The 24954-nt window shown below is 51.5% G+C and overlaps 2 protein-coding genes across 2 annotated transcripts in view; one reads left to right on the forward strand and one right to left on the reverse strand.

Moving 5' to 3' along the window:
• LOC311341801 (protein CASP-like) overlaps positions 1–14320 on the reverse strand; it is a 32024-nt gene extending 17704 nt beyond the window's left edge. The window contains exon 1 of the mRNA XM_084466612.1: positions 13841–14320. Coding sequence (XP_084322738.1) covers positions 13841–13903 — 63 coding nt within the window. The 5' untranslated portion in view covers positions 13904–14320. The remainder of the gene's footprint in view (positions 1–13840) is intronic.
• A 4801-nt stretch (positions 14321–19121) lies between these two features.
• LOC311341607 (alpha-(1,3)-fucosyltransferase 4-like) lies at positions 19122–20730 on the forward strand (the record flags this gene model as incomplete). The annotated part of the gene is given in 3 exon segments (XM_084466423.1): positions 19122–19242; positions 19561–19771; positions 19773–20730. Coding segments are annotated over 3 exon segments (1290 nt in total).
• Between the last annotated feature and the right edge of the window lie 4224 nt (positions 20731–24954).

Here is a 24954-nt window from a genome sequence, read left to right on the forward strand (position 1 = left end):
CACACGTAATACGACCGTTATCCATTAGAACAACAACAACAACAACAGTGTGTTGTCAAGGCCCGGGCCATCTTTACATCAATCCATTTTCCGATTGTTATTAATAGACGATTATGGGATACGTTCCGGACAACGTGCCAAGTGCTGACATTAACAAGACATCCAGGACTTGTAGAGACTGCGTCTCACTGCAGAGTGTGTGTGTGTGTGTGTGTGTGTGTGTGTGTGTGTGTGTGTGTGTGTGTGTGTGTGTGTGTGTGTGTGTGTGTGTGTGTGTGTGTGTGTGTGTGTGTGTGTGTGTGTGTGTGTACATTCCATCAGTGTGCTCATCCACCCCCCCCGCCCCCCATGATTCCCCGGTTCGTCTCTTCAGATCACTTCCAACCCTTCCGTGCCATCATCCCCTCTTCTAGCGTACCCTCCTGCCCCCCCCCTCCCATCATCAGCCCCCTGAGAGCCCCCCCCCCCCCCCCGAGAGTGATTAAATACTGCTGAAGGCCCGTTATGCTAACTAACGCACTAATCATTTAATACACACATAACCGCAGGGGCCCTCGTGGGCTCAGTATACCCAACAAGGTCCCAGAACACACCAATGAAAGCATGCTTCCCCGACAAACTCACACACACACACACACACACACACACACACACACACACACACACACACACACACACACACACACACACACACACACACACACACACACACACACACACACACACACACACACACACCCTCCTTAGAAATGGTGTGATCAAGAACTAATGAGACAACATTCCCCCTCTCCTCCCAAACAGACTTGACTCAGAATTCCCCAAGTGTGATCTCGTTCCGTTTAAGGATTAGAGGAACAGGAAAACCATGGTCGGTGGGGTGGCAGGCCACCCTGCAGTCATACAGGACGCCCCGCGGTTAGAGCTGTTCCGATACCGATACCGGTATGGGAAATTCCTCCTCCTCGATACTGTAGTAGTGTAGTAGTATCACATGACTACTACATGCCTACATACCTTTACCGCACAGTCAGAGAACATCACAGACACTGCAGTGTTACGCTGCGTTCCTTAAGGAACGGAGGTGGAAAGTCGGAATGGGAAACACGTCATCTCCGACCTACGTGTCTAACCCTACACAAATGTATTATTATAATTATAGATCACAAATGTAAATGATTTGGTTCAGAATTTTTTTTTTCTTTGTCGACAGTTAAGTGAACCAACTATACAGTGCATCGTAAGAGAACCCTTCAATAAGAACAAGTGCTGTTAGCAGTGACAATGCCGGATGCTGTATCGGTATATACTCAGTATCGGCCGATAATCAAGTTCAGGATTCTGAAATCGGTATCGGGAAGGAAAAAAAAAAAGAAATGGTATGGGAACGTCTTTAACTGATCCAGAGGCTAGAGACGGTTCAGAAGAGGCCATCTTGCGGGGGGCGGTCCCAGCGAGGGTTGCCGTGGCGCCCGGGTGCCGGCGGCCACTCAGCAGCTGCCGAGGCCGTTAGTGAAGTCAGACGTGGGACCCGGCCCCTCCCACATTCTAATCCAATTACATTTACTGATTTCACTCTCAAACCCTATTTCGGGCGACGCGTCCTGCTCTGTCTGAGGTGCGCCGAAGAACAAAATAAGTGCTTACTCGGAGAAAGACTATTCGGGAATAAGTTTGACGTGACGATAAATTCGGGGTGTGTGATTTTGCACGGTGAAGGCGATGACGCAAACCGTTGATGCAACACACCGCAAGAGCTCTCAGACGTTCTGTTAACTAACAAAACAGCTGCTCGTTTGCCGATGCATCTGCTATCTCCAATCCAGCCCCCCCCCCCTCCAGTCCAGTTGTTATCGTCTTTTTACGAACATCTCATCCTATGAACATGTGAGATCTGACAAGCCCTGGTGATCAATACCTTAGATGTGTACGTAGGCTCTGCCTTCAAAGGACAATCGATTCAATTGATAGCTTGTCCAGCATGGAGGCTGAGTGGCGTGTCTCCCAGTGGAAGGCACAGCTCCGCACCCCCACCACCAGGCAGTGGGTCTGCAATGTCTGTGTGACAGCCTGTCCCCACTGTGCCCCGCTCGGCTGGCCCGGCCCCCAGCAGCAGTCCCTGCCCTGGTTCATCTGGTCGTCTGGTCAGCTGTAAACACTACTGGAGCAGATTGCCAAGCATCCCCAGAGACTCCCTACATTGACTCCGTGGCCAAGGAGTCGCCTGCACACCGGCCCACACAGGCAAGCGCTCATTCATGGCTGCACACGAGATGCAAGCACATGCACAGGACCTGCCTAGTAGCTACAGCTACGCTCTTCATGCAGTGTTCAGGTAGAGGCAGTTGGCAAGATACACCTCTCCTACGATAAGAATCAAACCTGCCTCCGGGGTGTACATCCGAGAGTGAATGAGAAGCCCTAGGCCCTGATAGAAACACGTCTATAGACACGGGTTCCAACATCCTTGAGCTGGCTTGGCCCTCGTCCACCAACGGCGGATTGTGTCTGTGTCTCTTGCAAGGACAGCGAGATTGTGATAAACTCTGGTTTAAGTAATTAAAGATATGCAGCACGGCAAAGAGGTGAACTCGCAGACGTCTCGATGTAACTTAACCATTTCCCCACTAGCTTTTACTTTTGCTTCCCTATCATTCTGATTCTCCCAGCGTTCCAAAGCTTTGCAGCAGAGGCCCGTGTGATCTACCAAAGCGTTGACAGCTCAGATAATCACAGGGGTCAGCACTTTTGAATGATGAAGTGAAGACAAGGCCAGAGTTTTCTGGGGTCAAACACTGCACTTAACTTGTTAACTTTCCCTGCTCCTCGGGGGGAGACTCGGCACACAACGTCAGACGGCAATCGGTTCGCAGGGGAAGTCGCCGGGGAAAAGTAGGTTGATCCAAGGTAGGAAGATATGACTCATGCATGTTTGACGTGTTGTCGTAAATGCATGAGGCAGAACAACGTTTCTCCCCCGCTGAACCGAACACACACACCGAATCAAACATTCATAACGGAGGTGTGTGTGTGCGTCTATCGTATCCTTCCCCTCCTGTGCGAGCGTAGCGGGACCCACTCACTGACTAATTCATTCTAATTACTCTAATGAGCCACAGGTGAAGATACAGGAAGATTGATTCGTTAAAGAGGGACGCACCAATCAGGCGCGTCTGCTTATTCCGATGATCGTATCGACCACGGATCAGCTGCGATAACGAGCGAGACAGAAGAGAGCCGTAATTGAGCCCTCACGACGCTGTGGAATTCCCGTTGCCCGGGCGATGCACAGACTGATAAGTCTGGAGGAATGACAACAAAAGTTTTGTTGTGTGCACACACACACACACACACACACAGCGCACGGCTGATCTGATCTGATAAGTCCTCCGCGCGGCCAAGGTGACCAGCAGCCCGCAGAGGACACGGGATCCCACACAAAATGGGGTCGCTGCGGCGGCGGTGGCGCAGCACAGCGCAGGAGGGAGGCCCCGCTAATTCCAACGCCTCTCCCGATGCTCCCCCCGTGCCGGGAGGATGACTAATGGGAGCGCCGTCGGATCGAGGAGCCTGGCGACTGTTCCCGACGCGCGACGGCTCGGCGGCGGAACGCAGCTGCTGCGGCGGCAACGACGCTCCGACGTGGCACGCCGAGAGAGACAGACGAGAAAAATGTTTAAAGCCGCGACGGTTAGGACGCCACTTAAACGCGCTGCGGGCGGAGGGCTGGGGGTGTAAACCACACCTACGTTGTTGCTACATAATGGGCTGCGTCTCTGACTGCCGACCACAGAGGATGTCTGAGAGGTGACGTTCTGTGCCCCCCCCCCCCCCCCCCCCCTCTCCCCACAGAGGGCACACAACCCAATCGCGCTCCCATTATCTCTTGGCAAGTCTGGAGCCGTTATGTGGTTATGACAATAAACACTGAAGACGTCTGGGTAGCTTATCTGCATCCTACAAGGCCTACCTTCAGCATACCACATCCCCCGCCCCCCCTCGCCCACCCCCAGCCTGAACAGAACAGACAGGCAGCCAGGTAGCTGAGCAGCTGGGTACTGAGGTACGAGGACAGGCAGCCAGGTACCTGAGCAGCCAGGTAGGAGGACAGGGACAGGCACAGTGAAGCCCTCTACAGGCTGCTCAGGCTGGGGGGGGGGCCCCAGCGGGATCCCGCAGGCGCGTGTGTGCATACTGTGTCGGAAGGCTTGGGGGGGGGGGGGGGGGGGCTCACTCAGAAGCGACAGCCACGCTCGCTACAATGACACGCTACATGATCACAGATCACAGGCACGCCCCCTCAAACACAACAGCAGCAGCAGCAGCAGCAGCAGCAGCAGCAGCAACAGCAGCAGTAGCAGCCGCCACCGCCGCCCGGAGAACAGGCGAGCATCCCGCCTGCCTCTCGACGAGCAGGAGCCGCGGCGACACTCGACAAACAAAACCACACCGTGTTGCTGCAAAGGAAATCACATGCCACCGAACCTCGGTCTCCACGCTCTCCCACGCTGCACCACCGTAACCTTCTCTCTACCCCGCCGCCGCCGCCGCGAGCACACACAGCGCAGCCCGCGTCTGTTCTCGGTCGTTGTGTGTGTGTTTTTGATGGATTTGTGTGCGCGTGTTTTGCTCCTGTGTGTGAATGCAGGTTTGTGTGTCTTTTGTTTGTGTCCGTGTGCATGCGTATCGTGTGTGTGTGTGTGTGTGTGTGTGTGTGTGTGTGTGTGTGTGTGTGTGTGTGTGTGTGTGTGTGTGTGTGTGTGTGTGTGTGTGTGTGTGTGTGTGTGTGTGTGTGTGTGTGTGTGTCCGCCCACCATCCTTTGTAGTTTAACAAGACAGTTGTGGTCCCAGAGCATTTTGTTCCTTGAAGAAAGAAAAAAAAAAAGAGAGAAAGCCCCAGCCCGCAGATCCATATCTCCTAACAGCACTGGAGCTGTCAGGACGCACCTCACTGACTCACATCACTGACTGAAGCCCGGATCAAAAACACCCTTTTTACTCTCCGCTCCCGCTCCCATCGATCCAGGTCCTCTGGTGAGAGATTGGTTGTTGTTTTATCTGGCCGGCCTCCCGGCCCCCGAGCCCCTGAAGCTCGGCCCCGGCGCTTCATTATTCCTCCTGACCTATCGTCTCCGGCTCTCCGACGGCTCCAACACAAACATAATGAGACCGCAAAAGACACCGGCCCGCAGGAAGTTGCAGATCTGGCTGCAGCGTCTCGTTGGGTGTGGGCAGATGTAGCTGGAGGCCGGGTGTCATGGAGGGCGGTGTTATGTGGTGGTGGGGGGCGGGGGGGTGGAGGAAGGAAGAGACTGCATGCCGCTACGCTGGTGTGTTTGTGTGTGTATGTGCGCGTGTGCGTGTGTGTGTATGTGTGATAGGGGGAGTGTAATGCATTGGTGAAAGGGCAAGATTCTTCATCCCTGCGTTTACAGGGTGGAACGGCTGGGATATTGAGATCTGAGATAGGATCAGAGGGTAGTGAGCTGTTTCAGCCACGATAAAGGCCACGCATTACAAACAGAGAGCGGGAGAGAGGGAGGACGGGGGAGGGAGAGAGAGGGGGGGCGGGGGGAGAATATCACACCTCTCCACCCTGAATTAATGCCTCCACTCCAGCGAGAAGCCATTCCGTGCCACCGAGAGAAGATTGCGAAGAGGATGAGAGCACAGATATGGGGTTAAAAAATGGAAACTGCGATCATGGAGAGGGGCAATGGGGATTTATCAAGTCTGGAGGAAGGGTGGAGAGCCCTCTAGTCCCCTCCAGCCGGGCTCCAATGGACTCCAGGGGCCGCATCGTACATCACATCATAAACCACACGTCACAGCATCCGCTAGAGATAATAAAGCCAACAGCACAGGATCAAATATTCACAGGAAAAGCCACGGGTTGCCAAGAGGCCGGCACGAGCAGGATGAACAAATGACCACTTATTGTCTAACCTATAGCGGCTAGCCTGCGCGGCCTAGATATGCTTTGTATCCCAGACAATGGGGCCCTGTTCAAAGCCCTGCTAGTACTGCTGCTGTTGCAGCCGTTTGATTGGCTCCCATTAGGTTAGCGCAACGTTTGATTCTGGAGGGCTGTGCTTCCCGACTGCCACCTTCAGATATACAGTCGGGGTTCTGGTTCCGAGCGCCTTCGCTAACAGGGCTCTGTGAGAGTGGTTAGCGCAGCGCTGGTGGCGGCGGCGGCGGCGTGCGCGGACCCACCGCGTCTCATTGTTAGCATCCTTGTTCCCATCAGCCCGTGCACTAAGTGCCCCCCCCCCCTTGAGGCCTGGTTGTGAGGACACAATACAATCAACTGTGTGGCGCTCTAGAAAAAATATATAATAATCCACAGAATGCTAAAAATACATCCCACATAGAAAAGAGTTGTGAACCGGCGTTTCACTTAGCGGATCGCGGTGCTCTCCATTAAAGCTCCGCTGCTGAATGGATCTCGCGGCGCCGCTCGCCTCCAGAAGGAACCGGGTGACCCGGGACTACACCGAATCACACACGGTCTGCGGGACCAACATCTCCCCGTCTTGCTGCCTGCTCGTGCATCAGTCTCTATTTTTTTTTTTGCTTTTCTCTCTCCTTACAAATGCGCAGAGAGAGAGTAAAGAGGGAGAATGAGCATAGCTAATCCTAACAGTAATGACAGAATAATTAGCTTGTGTTAGGCTAAGTAATGGCTTGTAATTATATCATTTATTCTGTGTGGTGTGAATGTGATGCGGGGCTTGAAACAAGCGGAGGAAGACGAATGAGCACAGCGGGGAGAGGAGGCTGGAGCATGTGTAAAGCGCCCGGGCTCCCTCGCTTATTGATTGATCCAAACATTAAACGGACCGCTACAGTAATGGAGCGGGGAGAGGAGCGGGTGAAGGACAGCTAAAAGCTATTTGCGGCGTTCGCTGCATAAAAGACTTGACCTGCTCCAAACAGCCTACATATCAAAACCATCAAACAGCAATCAATAGACCAAAGCGGTCAACTCGACGAGCCAGCGCTCCCTCCTAAAACATCAAACCCGGGGCTGCGGCGTCAGATGATAGGCTACACTCGGCTTATCCATTACCATCAGATAAAGAAGAGATAAAACGCACACAGCCTAATCCTTTCATGTGTCGTGACAGCCATCGCAGCCTCCCAGGCATTCCTGCAGTCTGGCTCTCTGGTAGTTTTATGGCGCGGAGGAAGGCGGCCATTCAGCCCGGCCGGGGCGGATAAGGAGCAGGCTGTGCTCCTCTCTTGTTTGTCTTACTCCACAGTTTACACGCTGCTTTTATGGGCAGTTATTGTGGTTGTCATGGCGATGCCATGAGTCTTAAGGTCTGCGGGTGTAATGAATAGGGAAAGAGAGACACACACACACACACACGCGCATAAAAAACAAAAGACTCACAAAACAAACTCCTGCTGTGAGGGTATTTCTGCTGGCTCCCTCCCTTTTTTAATCAGCCTCTTCACGGGCCCATATCAACACTCTGTGGTGCCTGTGAAACATGGATGGGCCGACTTAAAGTGTAGTCTCCCATGGCACATCTGGAGCTGATCAGAGAGGGACTGGTGGAAGTGGAGGCCTCTGGGCCTATTAATAACCATACGGCTGAACCCAGGGTCACACACCAGTCAACGGATGGGCCCAGGCCTACTAAACAGATAGCCTCTCTCTCCCTCCTATCCCTCTCCCATATCCCTCTCGCCCATATCACTTTCCTCTCTCTCAGAAGGCGACTCCAAGTTTTCAAATATTACGAATTAATAGACCACAGCCAAGGCCAGAAGACCCAAGGTAAAAGCTTCTAGGATGTTAAGGATATAGTAAGTTTTATTCTGTGTGGAGACTTTTTACCTTTGCCCTTTCCGAGAGTTTGAAAGCTATTTAAAAAAAAAAGGCAGAAACTGGTGAGGAGACATATTTGTTGCACTCTTAAAGTAAAAGAGTTCACGTCATTTCCTTTGAGGGACCACAAAGCGAAACCTTTTCCCGGTTGTTTGTGTGTTTCTTCAGACGGCCGCCGTCTGCTCTGCTCTCGCTCTGCTCTCGCTCTGTCCGCGGCCCGGGCGGCAAGTTCAAGTTCAAGGCTGCTAGCCCCATTAAGAGCCGGCCAGATGGTGAAGCCATCAGCTGTTAGCCTCAGAGGTTAGCCCAGCCAGACAGACCTGGTCTTATGGAGGTCTACGAGGTCAACCAACCCCTGAACCGGGGCTCCAGTCTGACAGCTGCCGGGGGTCAGAGGTCAGCTGAGCGGATAGGGTGGCGACAGAGGACACCTCGTGTCATTAACATATTCTGAAGCGCGTGGTTCCAGGGTAGCCGCCAGCGTGAGGCGTCGTGAAGCTAGCTGTGGGATAGCTACAGGGAGGTTAACCAGGCTTATCTGGGCAGTCGGAGCAGAGTCTTGATAGTGGTTTCCAACGGTTTAAATCCAACCGAAATATAGGTCTAGTTTTGCATTTTTGCCAATGATATGACCAATGCAAATTAGAAAAGATTAAAACACAAAGGATGGTTTCCTTTTAGGTTTTTGTCTTTCCAGCAACTGAAACAGAAGACTCTGTTAAGAGGAAACAGACTTATCAGCTGCACATGATTAAGCTGAACCGACAAAAAGGTGCATTTCCACTGACTACAAAACACTTCCATCAAACACACGTACCACACACACACACACACACACACACACACACACACACACACACACACACACACACACACACACACACACACACACACACACACACACACACACACACACACACACACACACACACACACACACACACCTGGGCGCACCGCGTAGTTGAATCATCATAATCGGCTGTAGTTTTCTGCTGAGGCCAGCCCATAGTGGGTTTTATTTTTCCCTGACAAGAGAGGCAGACCCATCCATTTACTGTCAGCTGGCAGTAAGACCACTGCCGCTGTAGCTGCTTTTAAGACATCAAAAATGGGAATTAGCTCAACATAAATATGAACCGCACGACTGGGGGGGGGGGGGGGGAGGGGGGGATATAAGCTGGCTAAGATTAGGCTCAAATCAAACATGACTTAAGTTAATGCCGGAGCCGTAAACAATGTACGATGTTGTGTGTAAATGAAACGTGAGAGGAGCGTTCCCCTTCGGCTGAACGTAAAACAAGGGCGAGTGAGTGAATGTACCTTTTGTTTCATCTGTGTACTGGTGCATATACTCCCATTACCGCCAACACTGTGTTTATTTGGAGGGGGGGGGGGGGGGGGGAAGAAATACATGGACCGTCTAAAATCACTCATGAGTCATAGAACAACTTCAGCATGACCTGGTTTCACCAGCTGAGTATTTACAAAGCAGAATCATAATGCTTTATTACATTTTTCCACCCTGGTCTATTCACAGAGCAGGGCAGTAAGAGAAGTAACGTCCCACAGGGAACAGATTACCGGCGCGAAATAGCGATCGAGAGAGAAGAGTACACTCGGAGAAGGTTGGGAAGAGAAGCCCCCTCAACAACAGAGACACTGTTCCTGTGTGAGGTGATTGATGGGTGAGCCCAAAGGGCAGCTATGGATCCAGCAACTCAAGCCATGATTGACATTGAAATTACACAGTGTGAGCTATTAGCAGATAGGGGAGCCATATCATAATTCAATACCCAGACCATTAGCCGGCAGTACACCAATATCATAATTCAATCCCGGGGACATCAGCCCATGCCAATACCATAATTCAATACCCAGCCCATTAAAAGGCGCACCGATAGGCCGATTAGAATTCAATACTTGTGGTCAATGATCTAACCAGGCAGTGATACTAGAGTCGCAGGCTGACATGGGATAGGGTGGACCCAGGCTTCGTCACGCCACATTAAGATAAACAGAACTAAAATTAGGCGTTGTGGTCCAGTCAGCCCAACTGAACAGTGTGGAGCCCACGATGGACAAACCCAGCCAACAGATATGGCCATTGTGGGGTTAGACTGGAGGACGGATGACCGGTTACCCGTTGATATGCAAACACTGACATTGCTAAAGTGTCGGCCTAGCACATGCTAAAAACAAATGAGTCCTATCATGTTTATTACTGTTTTATAGACAGTTTTGAGGAGAGTAAATACATCAGCATCCTTCCTTGAGATAATGATTAAATAAAGACTTCCTCTGTCTTTTGCACCGTCATGGATTTTATTTGTTCAAGAGGAACTATCGAACAGTTACAGGAAATAATATATTGACTAATGAGTTACCCATCGTGCACAGCTTGGAGTCTAAAATAATAACATGACGCAAGGACATAATTGTCCCTTATTTGTTAAATAGGGCATCATAATATTGATTAAAAACTTATTTTGCTGAATATTTATAGCATAGAAAAGTACAATTACAGCTGCAATGAAATAATGCCCTAACCCTTAAAAAGTAAAAACCCTAAAATGATTTAAAATCCAATAAAACCATGGTATTAAAAAGACAAATATTGCAGTCCTGCAATAAAATAACAAAAACAACTTCAAAAATCCTACTACTCATGGACATCAATATTGCATTTGTTGTGTTGGACCCAGCCTTCACAGGCCAGCAGAGTGAGGAGCTCCACCTGAAGCAGCCTGACCAGTGACATAAGGAGACCCACTGGTTGGCACCCGGCCCGACACAAACCCATCGCACTGGGCTCCTCGTCTACAAGCCGCTGCTTCACTTCTGAGATTATGCGCTCCGTACGTTTCCACATTAACCAGTGCGGACTTTGCACCCAAAAGATGTCCAGACGATTCTTTAAAAGCCTTGTGCTAGCGCTGCGCCACATAGGTCACGCTCCGCCGAGAGGCACTCGAGACGGACCGGAGACCTGACGTGCTCCCGTCCCCACTGACTCACGCCCGCGACTCGCTCACCTCCCACCGACACACAGTGAAACCTCAGTCCTTGTGCCAGATTTTGTCACTGGGCAGAGAAGCGGCTGGCTACAGTAAAACCATGACGTGATGCCCCCTTCCCTCTATACTCTCCTAGTCTGTGCAGCAACAGTGGGGGTAAAAATATCGCACCAGTGAGTCCAGACAACCGACTCATAAATTACCTCCAAAACTCCTGCAGACAACAACAGGCCAGCCGTTGAGAGATTTAAAGCACTCTGATCGCCGCTAACCCAAGGTCTGGGATCCGCTTACAGAACCCTTCCTAAATTTACTCATTACGGCGTGGAGCAACAAAACTACTTCTAGATTAGTTTGGAGAGTTCGGACACTATGTCTACGGAAATGGTGGATGCTTTTCTAAACGGGCCCACTGGCTCCAGGAAACACTTATAGGTGAGATGCAGATCATCAGACCTCATTTGGGAGCAGGGCATAACAGGAATGGCCCCTTGCCAAGAACATCAAAGGTCCAGTGAAGCCCAGCCTTAATAAACCACAATCATCGACTTGACAGAAAAACACGCGGCACTAGGTCAAAGACAACGGGGGGAAACAGGAGGGTTCAGAGTGATGATCCGTTCTAAAGAAAGTCAACTCTGTAATGGACGGCAAGGGATTACAGGCCTTAAAACCTCCTCCATCTGTAATTCACCGTCACCCTGCCGTCATCTCTGGATCTCTGATCCATTTTCCATCGAGTGAGACCTTGCTAAAAGCATCCCTCTCGCTCCCATTTGGGTTTTGAACGGTGCAAAACAAACAGAGGACAAGTTACCGGCTCAATGTGCCGTTTCAAAGAGGCAACCATCTCGCTGGTTTCTTGGGGTGGAATAGAAAATGCTAGTCAAATAAGATTTTAATAATAACAAGCACTCTTTCTGAACACAAGCCAATAAATAGACGCCACATTTGGCCTACAGATATTGACATTAGACCTAGAGGTCGTGCTAACATTCTTATGATTGTGAAAATTTAAAATTGTTCCGTGACACATTTTGTTTGACTTTAAACAGAATACACGCAGCAGGCGTATAACCCGATAACGACAACACACAAAACTTGATTGAAATTGTCCATGTCCCTGTTCCAAGGCTGTGATCATATTATACAAGGCCTGAATTCTCTCCCGGAAAGTGGAAGAGAAAGAAAGGAAGATTCTTCTCTGAAGGCTACCCTCAAGGAGTCTCTCGGTGGGAGGGCGAGCAAATAAGATGTCATCAATAATAGACAGTGAATGTTCTGTGCCGCGCTGCACACGCTGTCTCGTGTGCACATGTACACACACACAGAAAGAGAGAGAGAGAGAGCGAGAGAGAGAGAGAGTGCTCCGACTGATTCCTATCCTGCAGACAGGCCTGCCAACCATCAGCCTTTTTGCACCCGCTCAGATTCACTGTCCTGACTAATCGCTTGTGATAGGGGCCTTTGCCATAATTACCCAGGGCCTTATCACAAACTTATGTGATGCATTTTTCATGTCCTGGCTGCTGGCAGTGCCTTCCCTGTTCTGGCAGTCAATCTATTAAAAAGACGGATTTCAGACAAATCTACACACACACACCCGCTCAGACCGGGGGAACTGGTTGAGGGCAGGGTGAAGGGACAGTGTGTGTGTGTGTGTGTGTGTGTGTGTGTGTGTGTGTGTGTGTGTGTGTGTGTGTGTGTGTGTAAGGCTGAGCAACAGAGGGAGGGGAAATACAGAGCACCATATTTTTACATAATGTATGAATAGGAGGCATGAGTACTAGAACCAAAAAGAACCAATAACTAGCGAACCAAGGCCTAGGTGAAGCGCTATACTGCCCGCAAGACCTGTTCCATGTCTTTTGTCCTACCACTCCTAAGGCATGTGCCCTAAATTAAAGTCAACCCGCTAATTTACAAAAAAAAATACGAGTAGAACAAACAACACTAACACACAATGCTATTCTATCCCAATTACTAGTCTGTAACTAGGCTACCGCTTTATATATTCAACATCGCGATTAAAATTCAGTATGCCTGGTATAAATCATGAACAACACAATAACCCCATTGTCGATTTTCCCCCCCTAATAGGTCAAACAGAATACAACACACACAGGCGATATTCACGTTATGAATAGGCTGTTCCTTGTTGCCCCCTCTACTGAACCGACGCGGTCCTACGGACATGCAACGTGTACGCCGGGATGAGTGACGTGCGAGGATCCTCGGACCTCTTCCATCACGAAGGTCGTGCGTCTTAAAAAAAAAAAAGCTTTGTGTGTCAGCGAGGACCACCGTCCCGTCCGCTCCCCCGGACGGACGCCGCGGCCCCGTCGGTCGGAGCCCCTCCGCGGCGTGCGGTCGGTCAGGGCACCGCTGCCGGAGAGGGACCACCGAGACACGGCGCTGTTGATGAGCCATTAAACCCCACTGCCCGGCGGAATACAAACTATTCCAATGCCAAAAAAAAGGCGAACTAGCGGGTCAATATATTCGTTTCGCTGTCGCTAAACTTGCCCGTGTGACAGTATAAAACCCCCGCCGCGGCGGTGCGCGCTGTCCCCGCGGTGTCACCGCCACGGCGCCGCCGGGACGCGTCGCACTTCTCCCCGCCGGATCACCCACCGTACGCCGCTAAAGCGTCGCGCTAACTACGGCTCCGCTTCCCCTAAAGTTGGACAAGATGTTATTTACCTAAATATATTGAGAAACGTTTAAAAAAAAACAGCGTGAACCGCGTCCGTGCGCGTCCCCGCGGCGTCGCCCGGGAGCCGGTCGCGGGGTCCGATCGATGCGGATTGAACAAAGAGGATCAATTCCTGATCAGCCGGAGAGCCACTTTCATCAATGCGAGAGCGGCGCTCCGATTCTCCCCCAAAACACCCGCAGAACCACCGCCGAAACAACCCGCACCAACTTCGGCGCGGAGCGGACGAGCGGACCGCACCGGGGGCGAACGACGTGAAGGAGAACCACTGACCTGTAGTTGCTGTAAGTCAAAACGCTTCCAATATTGAAACATCGATCCTGCGTTGGCCGCCATCTTGAGACATATTGAGACAGGAGTGAGATGCTGATAGAGCGCGAGGGTTGGAGTTCAGGGGAAAGCGTTGGGCGGCGGGGAAAACCCGGAGCGGATCTGCCGGGCGGCGCTGGGGGCGAACGGGCGGATCCACGGACCGGAGTTATCGAATGGGACTATTGACTTCACGGCGTAACGTTTTTTTAATAGCATTAGGTCACCGTTCACCATTGCAGGTAGAATCGGTAATCAATGTATTTCTGTCGCTCGTTAAGCATATCTAAATATATGCGATGCGGTTATATCTACTTTTTGATGCGTTATAAAAATGCTGATATGAAGTGTCCAAGCGTTATAATTTATGATTCATATTTTAGAAGAAAGGAGAGCATAGAGCTGTTCCACCACCACGCTGAACGTAGCGGCGAGAGAGTGAAACTGAACCTCCGGACTGACCAGTGGATAATTGGTAAAAGATGGGGTGGATTTTATATGAAGGATGTGACGGTATTTTGAATAAGCCTAAAAGCAGGCTACCTTCATATTAGATATGTGTTATCAGATTATCTAATTATGATAAGATAAAGTAGTTACACTTACACAATTACGCCTTCGACTATGATCGCAAACCTAATCAACACTACTGACTATTAACTGACTATTGATTTTCTTGTTTTCTTAATTCATTGTGGTTGTTGGTAATAAAATGGTCTGTGCTTTTTTAATCTTTGATCCCAGTCAAAGCTTTTCCTCAAGTATTAATACTAATTTTACATAATTAGACTTTTTTGGTCTCTTTATATTTACCGATTATTTGAATTGTACATCATTTCACAAACCATTACACTTCAATAATATCTGCGAAAAACATCACGGGGATTTACCGTAGATAATTGAGGCTCATTTTGTGAATACATGTGGGTTATTTAGTGCCTTGAACTACGGTGACTTCTGAACTACATTGTTTTAAGCTGTTGCTTTTCTGATTCCTATTGATAATAGCTGTACTTATTTGTGACCTAAATAAATGACCTAAATGTTCATGATGAAAAAAATCACAGATGGGAATGGTTATAAATCCTAACTAAAATAACATCAACATGGTCCACATGGTTTCCAGTGTATTCTTATACCATCAAATGCCATCATAACCATGAGTCAGTCCAATGAATGGAATATATTTCTTGCCCTTTGTATTTTCCAGGAACAAACCAGGAAGAGAAGATGTAGCGTGTGTCTTTTCGTTCACCTCTCTGCAGTGTTAATTACACCGTCCTATACGCCCGGGTGATATGGGATGCTACCTATCATTAAGCCCAACCAGAATTTCTGGTTTGAGATAATAGCTCCATGCAGGTTTAGAAGCTTAGAAGTATGTCGCTGGCGACATGGCTCTCAGTGCGTTCTCTTCTTCCAGCGTTATGCTGGAGGAGGGGCATAAGGAAGGGTCTTTGACGTTGTGGTTTCGGCCAACGAGGGCTTTTCTTTATCACGTTTGTTTTGGGCTAAACATGCACGTCTGTCTGCAAACAGAGAATTTTAATATTAAAACAGATGCATTCAGTGCATTCTTTGCAGCCTATAGCAGCAAGATTTTTAAAGAACAGTGTACATTTCTGTCATTTGCCTTGCTTTTGTACACCCTAATAATTACTTTTTTACGCTATGACTTACATCCAGCAATCGTGTACGCATATTTACCTATTTGCTTAAAATAATTTATATGATTTATATCATATGATCCTTATTATCATTTACTGTTTTGTTTGTCCCATTAACCACACACTATATAAAAAACTGCAAATAAAGTTTGTGTACCATGTCCATCAAAATATCTGTACTTTATTGATCGTACACCGAAACACATCTGCCCTGGTGACGTCAAGTGTCCCCCCCCTCCACTCCCCCTCCCTCCCCCTCCTAGAGGTGTGTGTGTGTGTGTGTGTGTGTGTGTGTGTCAGTATCAGTGTTGGTGTGTTTGTGTGTGTGTGTCTGTGTGTGTGTCAGTATCTGTGTTGGTGTTTGTGTATCTGTGTGTGTGTGTGTGTGTGTCTTTCTTTTTCTATGTGTGTGTGTGTGTGTGTGTGTGTGTGTGTGTGTGCGTGTCTGAGTCTGTATGTGGGTGTGTGTGTGTCTCTCTGTCTATGTGTGTCTGTGTGTGTCTCTCTGTGTCTCTGTGTGTGTGTGTGTGTGTGTGTGTGTGTGTGTGTATGTCTCTCTCTCTCTCTGTGTCTCTGTGTGTGTGTCTGTGTGTGTGTCTCTCTGTGTGTGTGCGTGTGTGTCTCTCTCTCTGTGTGTGTGTGTGTGTGTGGGGGGGGGGGGTAGACATTAACGTGTGGCTCCTGCAGCCCGCGGCTGGGGGCAACACTGATGGTATCAGACGGCTCGCGAGGCTGCATAAGATCACCAGCGCCCGGCGGTGGAGTGAATCGCCGCCGCCGCACTTTCACACAACCTTTGACCCCTGGGCCGACCCCTGGGTTCAAGATCAAGGTCAGGGGTCAATGTGGGCCTCAGTGATCAGGGCTCCCTCTCAGGCCTAATTCCCCCCCCCTCCCCTGACACATTTCTCTCCTCACGCTGTGGCTCTCCCTCCTGCCTCTCCTCTCTCCTCGCCTCCTCTTTCTCTCTCCTGCTACAAAACCTTTTGTCGTTTTTTTTTCCCTTTCGTCTATTTTTGTACGATTGAGCCGTCTCCGGGCCTGGGAGTGGAAGTAAAGAAAAAAGGACTCAATAGAAAATCAATAGAAAAGATGAGTGAAGAACTGGGGGTCCAGCCCAAACATCAACGCTTTCTCAACACACGCACACACACACACACACATGCACGCATGCATACACCCGCACACCCGCACACACACACACACGCACACACAGCAAAGCACCAGACACAAATCTGGCCCCGGCGAGGGATGTTTATGGTGTGCGGTGTTTTACAGCTTGTTAAAGGTATTCATCTCGTCCTTATAGATGTTACTCATTTCACAGTCCTCTCCCATCTTGTTTTAGTGGGGTGCGTGTGGGTGATTGGTGGGGGATGCAGACGGCCCGCGGCGGGACGCGGGGGGTGCTGCGGTATTGATCGGGCCGCGTGTGGCTTCACGCTCCGCCACACGGCTCAGTGCGTTTGATGAGGACGGCTCTCTGCGCTAACAAGAGAGCGTCCGGGGCGGCAGCCTGCGCCGGCGCGCGGCAAAGTGTTTCAGGTCTCGCACAAGAGGAAGCCAATGTCATGTTTTCACTTTGTTTCTACCCCCCCCCCCCCCCCCCCCCCCCCCCCCCGCAGTGACCTCCCACCGCGGGGTTTGGAGCGGAGAGGTAGAGAGGCGAGGAGGTAGAGAGGTAGAGGTAAGGAGGTGAGGAGGTAGAGAGGTGAGGAGGTAGAGAGGTGAGGAGGTAGAGAGTTGAGGAGGTAGAGCGGTGAGGAGGTAGAGAGGTGAGGAGGTAGAGAGGTGAGGAGGTAGAGCGGTGAGGAGGTAGAGAGGTAGAGAGGTGGAGGTAGAGAGGTAGAGGTAAGGAGGTAGAGAGGTAGAGGTGAGGAGGTAGAGAGGTAAGGAGGTAGAGAGGTAAGGAGGTAGAGGTAAGGAGGTAGTGAGGTAGAGAGAGGTAAGGAGGTAGAGAGGTAGAGGTGAGGAGGTAGAGAGGTAAGGAGGTAGAGAGGTGAGGAGGTAGAGAGGTGAGGAGGTAGAGAGGTAGAGGTGAGGAGGTAAGGAGGTAGAGAGGTAGATAGTTCAGGCTCCTACTGCCAGCATCATCCATCCCAGGGCTGAAGAGTCCTGGGACGAGTCTCAGTTGTGTCACTGAACTTGGCCTTGCTAATGTTATAAAGAAGTGTCACTTACAGTATTATGAATAACAGCATCATTAAAAAGATAACAATAATAGAGTATGACGGTGATTATTCGTCTTGTTGTTAACCATAATAATCCTCATGGTGGCCGTTATCATTATTCAGAGTAATAGTGTTGTGTGTGTGAGTGTGTGTGTGTGGGGGGGGGGAGGGGTGTTAGAGTTAGCATGTTGTTAGTTGTTATGTTGTGGCTGTACAGCCATGTGCTACCTGGTGGTTGCCTGGTTACCAAAGACATCAGTACCTGGTGGTGAGGAGCATCGATTAGCGTTGGGTTAACTACAGTGATACCGTTCAAATCACACACAACACAGCACACACGGATTGTATTGATGTTTTCACACACACAACAGAAGAGGCAAGCTCCTTACATTGTGCTCCTCTGAGCAGGACCGGGCAGGGTAGTAAATGAAGGGCTGAAAATAGAACTGTTTGGATCCGAGGGAGGGTAAATAATGCAGAAAGAACGCACAAAACTCCCTTATGGGCTCACTATCTAGACACGCACACACAAACACGCACACACACACACACACACACACACACACACACAGACCCACATGCAGGCACACAGACACACACGCAGACACAGAGCCAGACACGCACACACGCACAGCGACACACACACACACACACACACACACACACACACACACACACACACAGAAACACAAAGGGGACTTTTCTTCATTGAGGAGGGAGAATGGATGTGACATGGAAAGAGGGGATCCCATGGAGACACATGTGCTCTCTGCTTCGTCTCCTCCTCCTCCTCCTCCTCTCTCCTCACACAGGAGAGCAATGCAACTTTCCTCCATGACACATTCCTGTGGTCTTCCCCGCGGATGATAGACCCAATCACACACTGACGCTTTTGTTGTCATAACAAACAAACATAATAGTATAATATAACATGTCACTAACATGCAATGTAGACAATGCAACACTCGAAAGGGTTTCTTCTCTGCTGATTTTCTAGGTCAATGCAAAGCCCCATGACGTGCATTAGCTTGACTGGTCGTCTTACACATTTTAAAATGCTTCAAGATTGGTCTCGGTTCAATGAGCGTCGTTGTGCTGGTGTAGGGCGGCACCTGGCGGTCGGCCGGCGTTACTGCGTTCAGCAGAAACCCAAAGCCGGCTGGCTGGCAAGGATTTAGAATCTCGACGACCAAGGAAAAAAACCGCTCGAACAGGTTAATGCTTAAGCGTTCTGTAAGGAGCGCCAGGCCACATAAGTGATAAAGCCAATTGCCTGCCAGTGCAAACTCCAGGATGTAGATCTCGGGTGTCACAACGTCACATGAAGAAAGCACACATTTAAAAGGATATTGAATGCGGAATCGGTCTAATGAGGCAGGACGTTGACGGATTTCGACGTGGAGCTGCATGGGGCCGTGGGCTGACCGTGGGGGGACGGGGGGACGGGGGGACGACACAGAGACCCCATTCACCGGGACTGGAGACCTGGACCTGGCAGCCACGTCGAGAGACCGGGAACATGAAGGAGGTGACTTGCATTGCTGGAGAACGGTCGGAGTGCTCAGAAGTTGTAAACTAAGGTGTTGTACGGTAAGACGGTTGTACCGCGACGGATGATGACGTTCAGGAGCGGAGCCGATAGGTCTGTCTGAGGCAGGACGGATTCTCTCTCCTGCGTCCAGAGGGGTTTCACCACCGGACACCATGCTACCCTGCTGCCCTTGAGCAACACAACCAAGTTGTTCCTCTCTGGGATTGTACTTGGCCTGGCTGACGCATGACGTTGTGTTGATGCACGTAATAATTAATGATATATTTATTATTATTATTTTTTTCCATTAAACAGGCTCAATGGAATATGCTGCTAATTGGAAATCACTGGCCTGCCCATCAACAACAAACTGGTCCCAGCTGAAGAGACACTGTAGACTTGCTTTTGGAAGGCAACGTCAATTAGTCGTCCTTTGCGTGGCGTCCGTTGTTATTTTGGTATGTTTAAAACTTTGTCTATCGGATCCTATCAGCCAGGTAGGCCTATTCGATAGGCCTACACCCAATAAACCCCCCCCCGGACGTGACGCTCCTAATATGGGCACAACCTTTCGAACGGAGCCGCACACTTCCGGACTGCCAGGCGCTCTACGAGATCAGCGGGTGCCACCTGACGGAAGACCGGGACGAGTACTCCGAGGCCGACGCGGTGATCATCCATCACCGGGAGATCGCCACCCACGTCACCCAGCTCCCGACGGAGCCCCGGCCGCATGCGCAGAAGTGGATCTGGATGAACTTCGAGTCTCCCACGCACACGCCGGGACTGCAGGAGTTAGAGGGCGTGTTCAACCTCACCATGACGTACCGGAGCGACTCAGACATCTTCCTGCCCTACGGGTTCCTGGTCCCCGTCCCCCATCGGACCCAGGGGCCCCCCACCGGGCGGCCGGCGGCCCTGCTCACCCCCTCGTCCCACCGGCCCCGGCTGGTGGCCTGGGTCATCAGCAACTGGTCGGAGGCCCAGGCGCGCGTGGCCTTCTACTACCAGCTGGCGCGCCACGTGCGCGTGGACGTGTTCGGCCGCGCGGGCCGGGCGGTCCCCGAGGGCGGCGGCGGCGGCGGTGGCGGCGTGGTGCGGCTGGCGCGGCGCTACCAGTTCTACCTGGCGCTGGAGAACTCGCAGCACACGGACTACATCACGGAGAAGCTGTGGAACGCCGTGCTGGCGGGGGCGGTGCCCGTGGTGCTGGGCCCGCCCCGCGACAACTACGAGCGCTTCCTGCCGCCGGAGGCCTTCATCCACGCCGACGACTTCCCCACGGTGCGCGGGCTGGCCCGCTACCTGCTGCTGCTGCGCACCAGCCCCGCCCTGCTGCGGCGCCACCTGGCCTGGAGGCGGAGCTACCGGGTCCAGCAGCCCGCCTTCTGGGGCGAGCACTTCTGCGCCGCCTGCAGCGCCGTCGGGGACCTGAGGGGCCGTCCCCACCTGGTCCCGCACCTGGCCCGCTGGTTCAGCTCCTGATTGATTGGCCGGCCCCCCGCTGGTGCTGGTTCAGCTCCTGATTGGCCGGCCCCCGCTGGTTCAGCTCCTGATTGGCCCCGCTGGTTCAGCTCCTGATTGGCTGGCCCCGCTGGTTCGGCTCCTGATTGGCCGGCCCCGCTGGTTGAGAACCCGGTTGGCCGGCTGGTTCAGCTCCTGATTGGACGACGGGCGACTAGGAGGACACAATGAGGGAATCAGAACGTGTGTGTGTGTGTGTGTGTGTGTGTGTGTGTGTGTGTGTGTGTGTGTGTGTGTGTGTGTGTGTGTGTGTGTGTGTGTGTGTGTGTGTGTGTGTGTGATAGTACCGAGCCTATTAAAGAGGCTTTTTTTTTTTGTTTAAATTAAATGGGTTCTGCTGCCGTCTGAACGCCACCACTGCCGCCCGGCGCAGTCCGTGTCCTCCCCTCCCCTGTGTTAACGTCCCAGCGTAGCCAGAAGCCTCTGGTTCCACAACGCTGCTCTCCAGCTCAGACGGAGAGCGTCTGGTTGCCTCTGTGGGGGGGGGGGGGGTGGCGTGATGGCTCTCTGGAGTCCCACACGCCGCCGCGCTCCGACGACGGGCTCGGCTCGTTAGCGTGAAGAAGCAGCTCTCCACGCACATGCACACACACACAAACACACACACACACACACACACACGTGTTATTGTATTTCTGGGATTGTAGTTGGCCTGGCTGTGAGATTGCACTTGGGGAACATGGATCTATTTAAATACGTCTGGCTTTCAGTTGGGGCCTAATAAGCAGTTAAAACCGCCAACAGCCTGAAATGAATGCAGATCTCTATCCTGATGAGAGAGGAACAAAGAGCTGGAGATACTGAGCTACAGCTCCTGTACGAGCTGGGGCTACGTGTTAGCATAGCATGCATGGCTACCAGTTCCCGATTTTCACTATCAAGAGCAGGTAGCTCAGCAGATTGCATCAGCATCATGTGTAAATCATACTGTGCTTGCTCAGCGAGGTAAAACTATTACTCATGTTATCCAAATAAGGTGACCATATTTGGTAATGCATGTCCTGTAAGCTTTTGTTTGGATGGGATCCATTCTGTGTTAGATGGAAAAGCACTCCAAACATCTCTCATCATCCATCAGGGTTTGTTGTAAGCCAGTGTGCAATATGATCATTAGTATTAAGTATTAGTATTAGTATTAAGTAAGGTTAAGGTATTATTATTTAAGGTATGACTGAATGACATTCAATGATTTCAAATATTTGATACAACCATGTTATGTTATGTGTGTGTGTGTGTGTGTGTGTGTGTGTGTGTGTGGTTGTTATTATTGTTATTCAGGAGAACCTTTCCCTCCTTTCAAAACATCCGTCATGTGTTCGCTTGACTTCCATCGTCCCATCACGCGGACGTCAGCACGACAGCATTCAGCGGCAGACTTTACAACCAATCAGAGGTGAACAGGGCCTTATTGATCACTGACAGGTTGGACCTCAAACCAATGGTTCTTATTTCTTGGGACTACGATGTCCATGGTTGTTCCTGGTGTAGATCGCTCTGGGGCTGACTGGGTGGAGGCTATAGTAGAAAAAGTGAATGTCCAGATGATATGCAAAATAAAGTATCTTCATTTATTTATGTCTGATTCCAATGCTCATTCAAACAAATATTCAAAGTAAAGATTATTGTTGCAAATGAAAACACAAGACAGATCAAGACAAGCAAGGTCTAAAACAGTGTGCTGTTCCAACCAGCTCCACCCCAGGGCCTCAGGTCCTTTCCAATCAATGAATCAATCATCAATCAATCATCAAAACACAAACACTCACACACAACACTGAAAACAAACACTTGATGAAAGCAAAGGAATTGGCTCCTACAGTTCTTACAGTTTATATTATTGTGTAATGTGAACGTCACTAACATGGGAACATGCCATCGTCTGAATGCCTGAGTATTCTGTTGTGTATAACTGAGGTAAAAACCAAGTTAATGAATATTGCATTTCTCTTGGTAATGAACTACTGGTTATGATGCTGTTGCTAATCATTCTACAGAGAAACCTAAAGTTCACTTCATCAGTAACCAGTCCTGCTCGGTTCATTGTAACGTATCAGCGTTTTCAGGTAGTTTATCAGGTCCTAGTGTGTGTGTGTGTGTGTGTGTTGTTCACTCAGAGAATGGACTGCTCCTCCTTCAATGGGGCAGTCTGCTGTTGTTCAGGATTCACTGAAATCCAATCCCTCTGCTGCTGCGCCCGGCCACCAGCACCCGCCTGTACTCTGCTCCTCACAGAGAGCAGCGTGTCAGGCCCGTCCAGACACCACCACACACAGGGGGCCGGCGGGAGGGTGAATGGATGAAGGGCTAGGACCAGATGTAAGAGGGGGAGGGCTAGGACCAGATGTGAGAGGGTGAGGGCTAGGACCAGATGTGAGAGGGTGAGGGCTAGGACCAGATGTGAGAGGGTGAGGGCTAGGACCAGATGGGTGGGTGAATGGATGAAAGGCTAGGACGTAGGGTGGGAGGGTGAATGAGGACGAGATGGGAGGATGAAGGCTAGGACGAGGTGGGAGAGGGTTTGGTCCGATTGGCTCAGGGGCGGACGGTCTGTCAGGCCGGGGTTGTGTGTGAGTCAGACATGACCGCAGAATACAAAGAACCACAACAGAGGGAGTCCAAGGGTTTAACGAGTCACGCGGGAGGACAGGCCCTCCCAAACAGCCCTCCTCATGACACGCAGAGCAACGCATGCACTCATCACATTCCAGAGAGGCTGTAGAAACGTCGTTATGCAGCGCAGTACCTGGTAGTTATAGACACAGGGAGTGTGTGCATGAACAATAAAGACTAGATACATGAATAATATAAAGCGGCGTGCCGATGATTATGTGCACTACATAGCACTTAAGTAACGATGAACGCTTGATGTGTTGTCAGTGAGGCTGCCCCGATGCCTCGCTCTCTGGACGTGAGGGGCCGGTCGCCGGAACGATGGGCTGTTGTTGTCGTTGTTTACATTCCTGTAGGAGGAAACGCCGCCGCCGCCGCCCGCCCGCCGCAGGCACGACGGCGGCAGGGGCAGAGGTGAGCCGTTGCTTGGCAACAAGGTGAATAACTGAATGTATCTCCGTGCGGGTCGGGATGTACAGGTGTTGTAGAGCACGAGCTGGAACAGCTGCTGTGCTGCCTGGTCGCCGGACGGCCGTGAATCTCCGTCCCCGATCATTTGGGTCGAATCTCTGAACCACCAGCGGCCGGGCGTTACAAAGAGCCTTCTGTGTGGACCTCACCCACACCCCCTCACCCCCCTCCTCCCCCCACACACACCCCCTCGTCTCCCCCACACCCGCCTCCTCTCCCCCACACCCTCTCTTCCCCCCCCCGTCCTCCCCCACTCCCCCCTCCTCCACACCGCATCCCTGTCCCCCCCCCCCCCCCCCACACCCCCCCTCCTCTCCTCCACACCCCCCCTCCTCCCTCACTCCCCCCCGTCCTCCCCCGTTCCACCCCCCCTCTCCCCCGTTACTGGGCCATTCATAACCTCCCCCCCCCCCCCCCCCCGGCTAGAGACAGTAATCTGGTTTTCACAGCAACAGCTGGCTCTGCTCACCACCCATCGGCGGTCCGGGCCCCACAAGTCTGTCTCCGGCCCCCCCTGGGATCAAAGGGCCCAGCGGCCGTCCCCCGTGGGAGCCCCCCGCGTTGGCACTGGTCTGGAGAACCCTCCCAGTGACCTGCGGTGGGGCCACCGCAGGATGGACTGTAGACCATCCCCTCGGCCCTCCAGGCCCCCTCCCCCTCCGCGCCCGCAGACCCCGCCCCCGACACATCATCACTTCAAAGGGTCAGATGAGAAATAGAAGAAGAAAATGCTCCGTCCGTCCTCCACCCCCCCCCCCCCCCCCCCTCCCTCTCCTCCCCCCCCCCCCCCCCCCCTTCTCCCAGACAAATAAACAGAATGAGGTTCCCATGGCAGCAGGGTGCGGGGGTAATCTGATGGCTGGTTTCCCCTGGTCCCCCCGCCCACTGCCCGTAGACCCCCACTCTGTCTCCCTGATGGCTCCTGTGATTGCAATCATCCATCTTACTGTCAGAGGGGGGAGAAGGGGGCGAGAGAGAGGAAATCACACACACCATCTCTTTCTTTCTCTCTTGCTCTCTCTCTCTCTCCCACTCTGTCCTTCTCTCCCCTCTCTCTCTCTTCTCTCTCTCTCTCCCTCTCTTCTTTGCTCTTCTTCTCTCTCT

This window comes from Micromesistius poutassou, assembly GCF_964030765.1.
Source record: "Micromesistius poutassou genome assembly, chromosome: 4".
NCBI classification, from domain to species: Eukaryota; Metazoa; Chordata; class Actinopteri; order Gadiformes; family Gadidae; genus Micromesistius; species Micromesistius poutassou.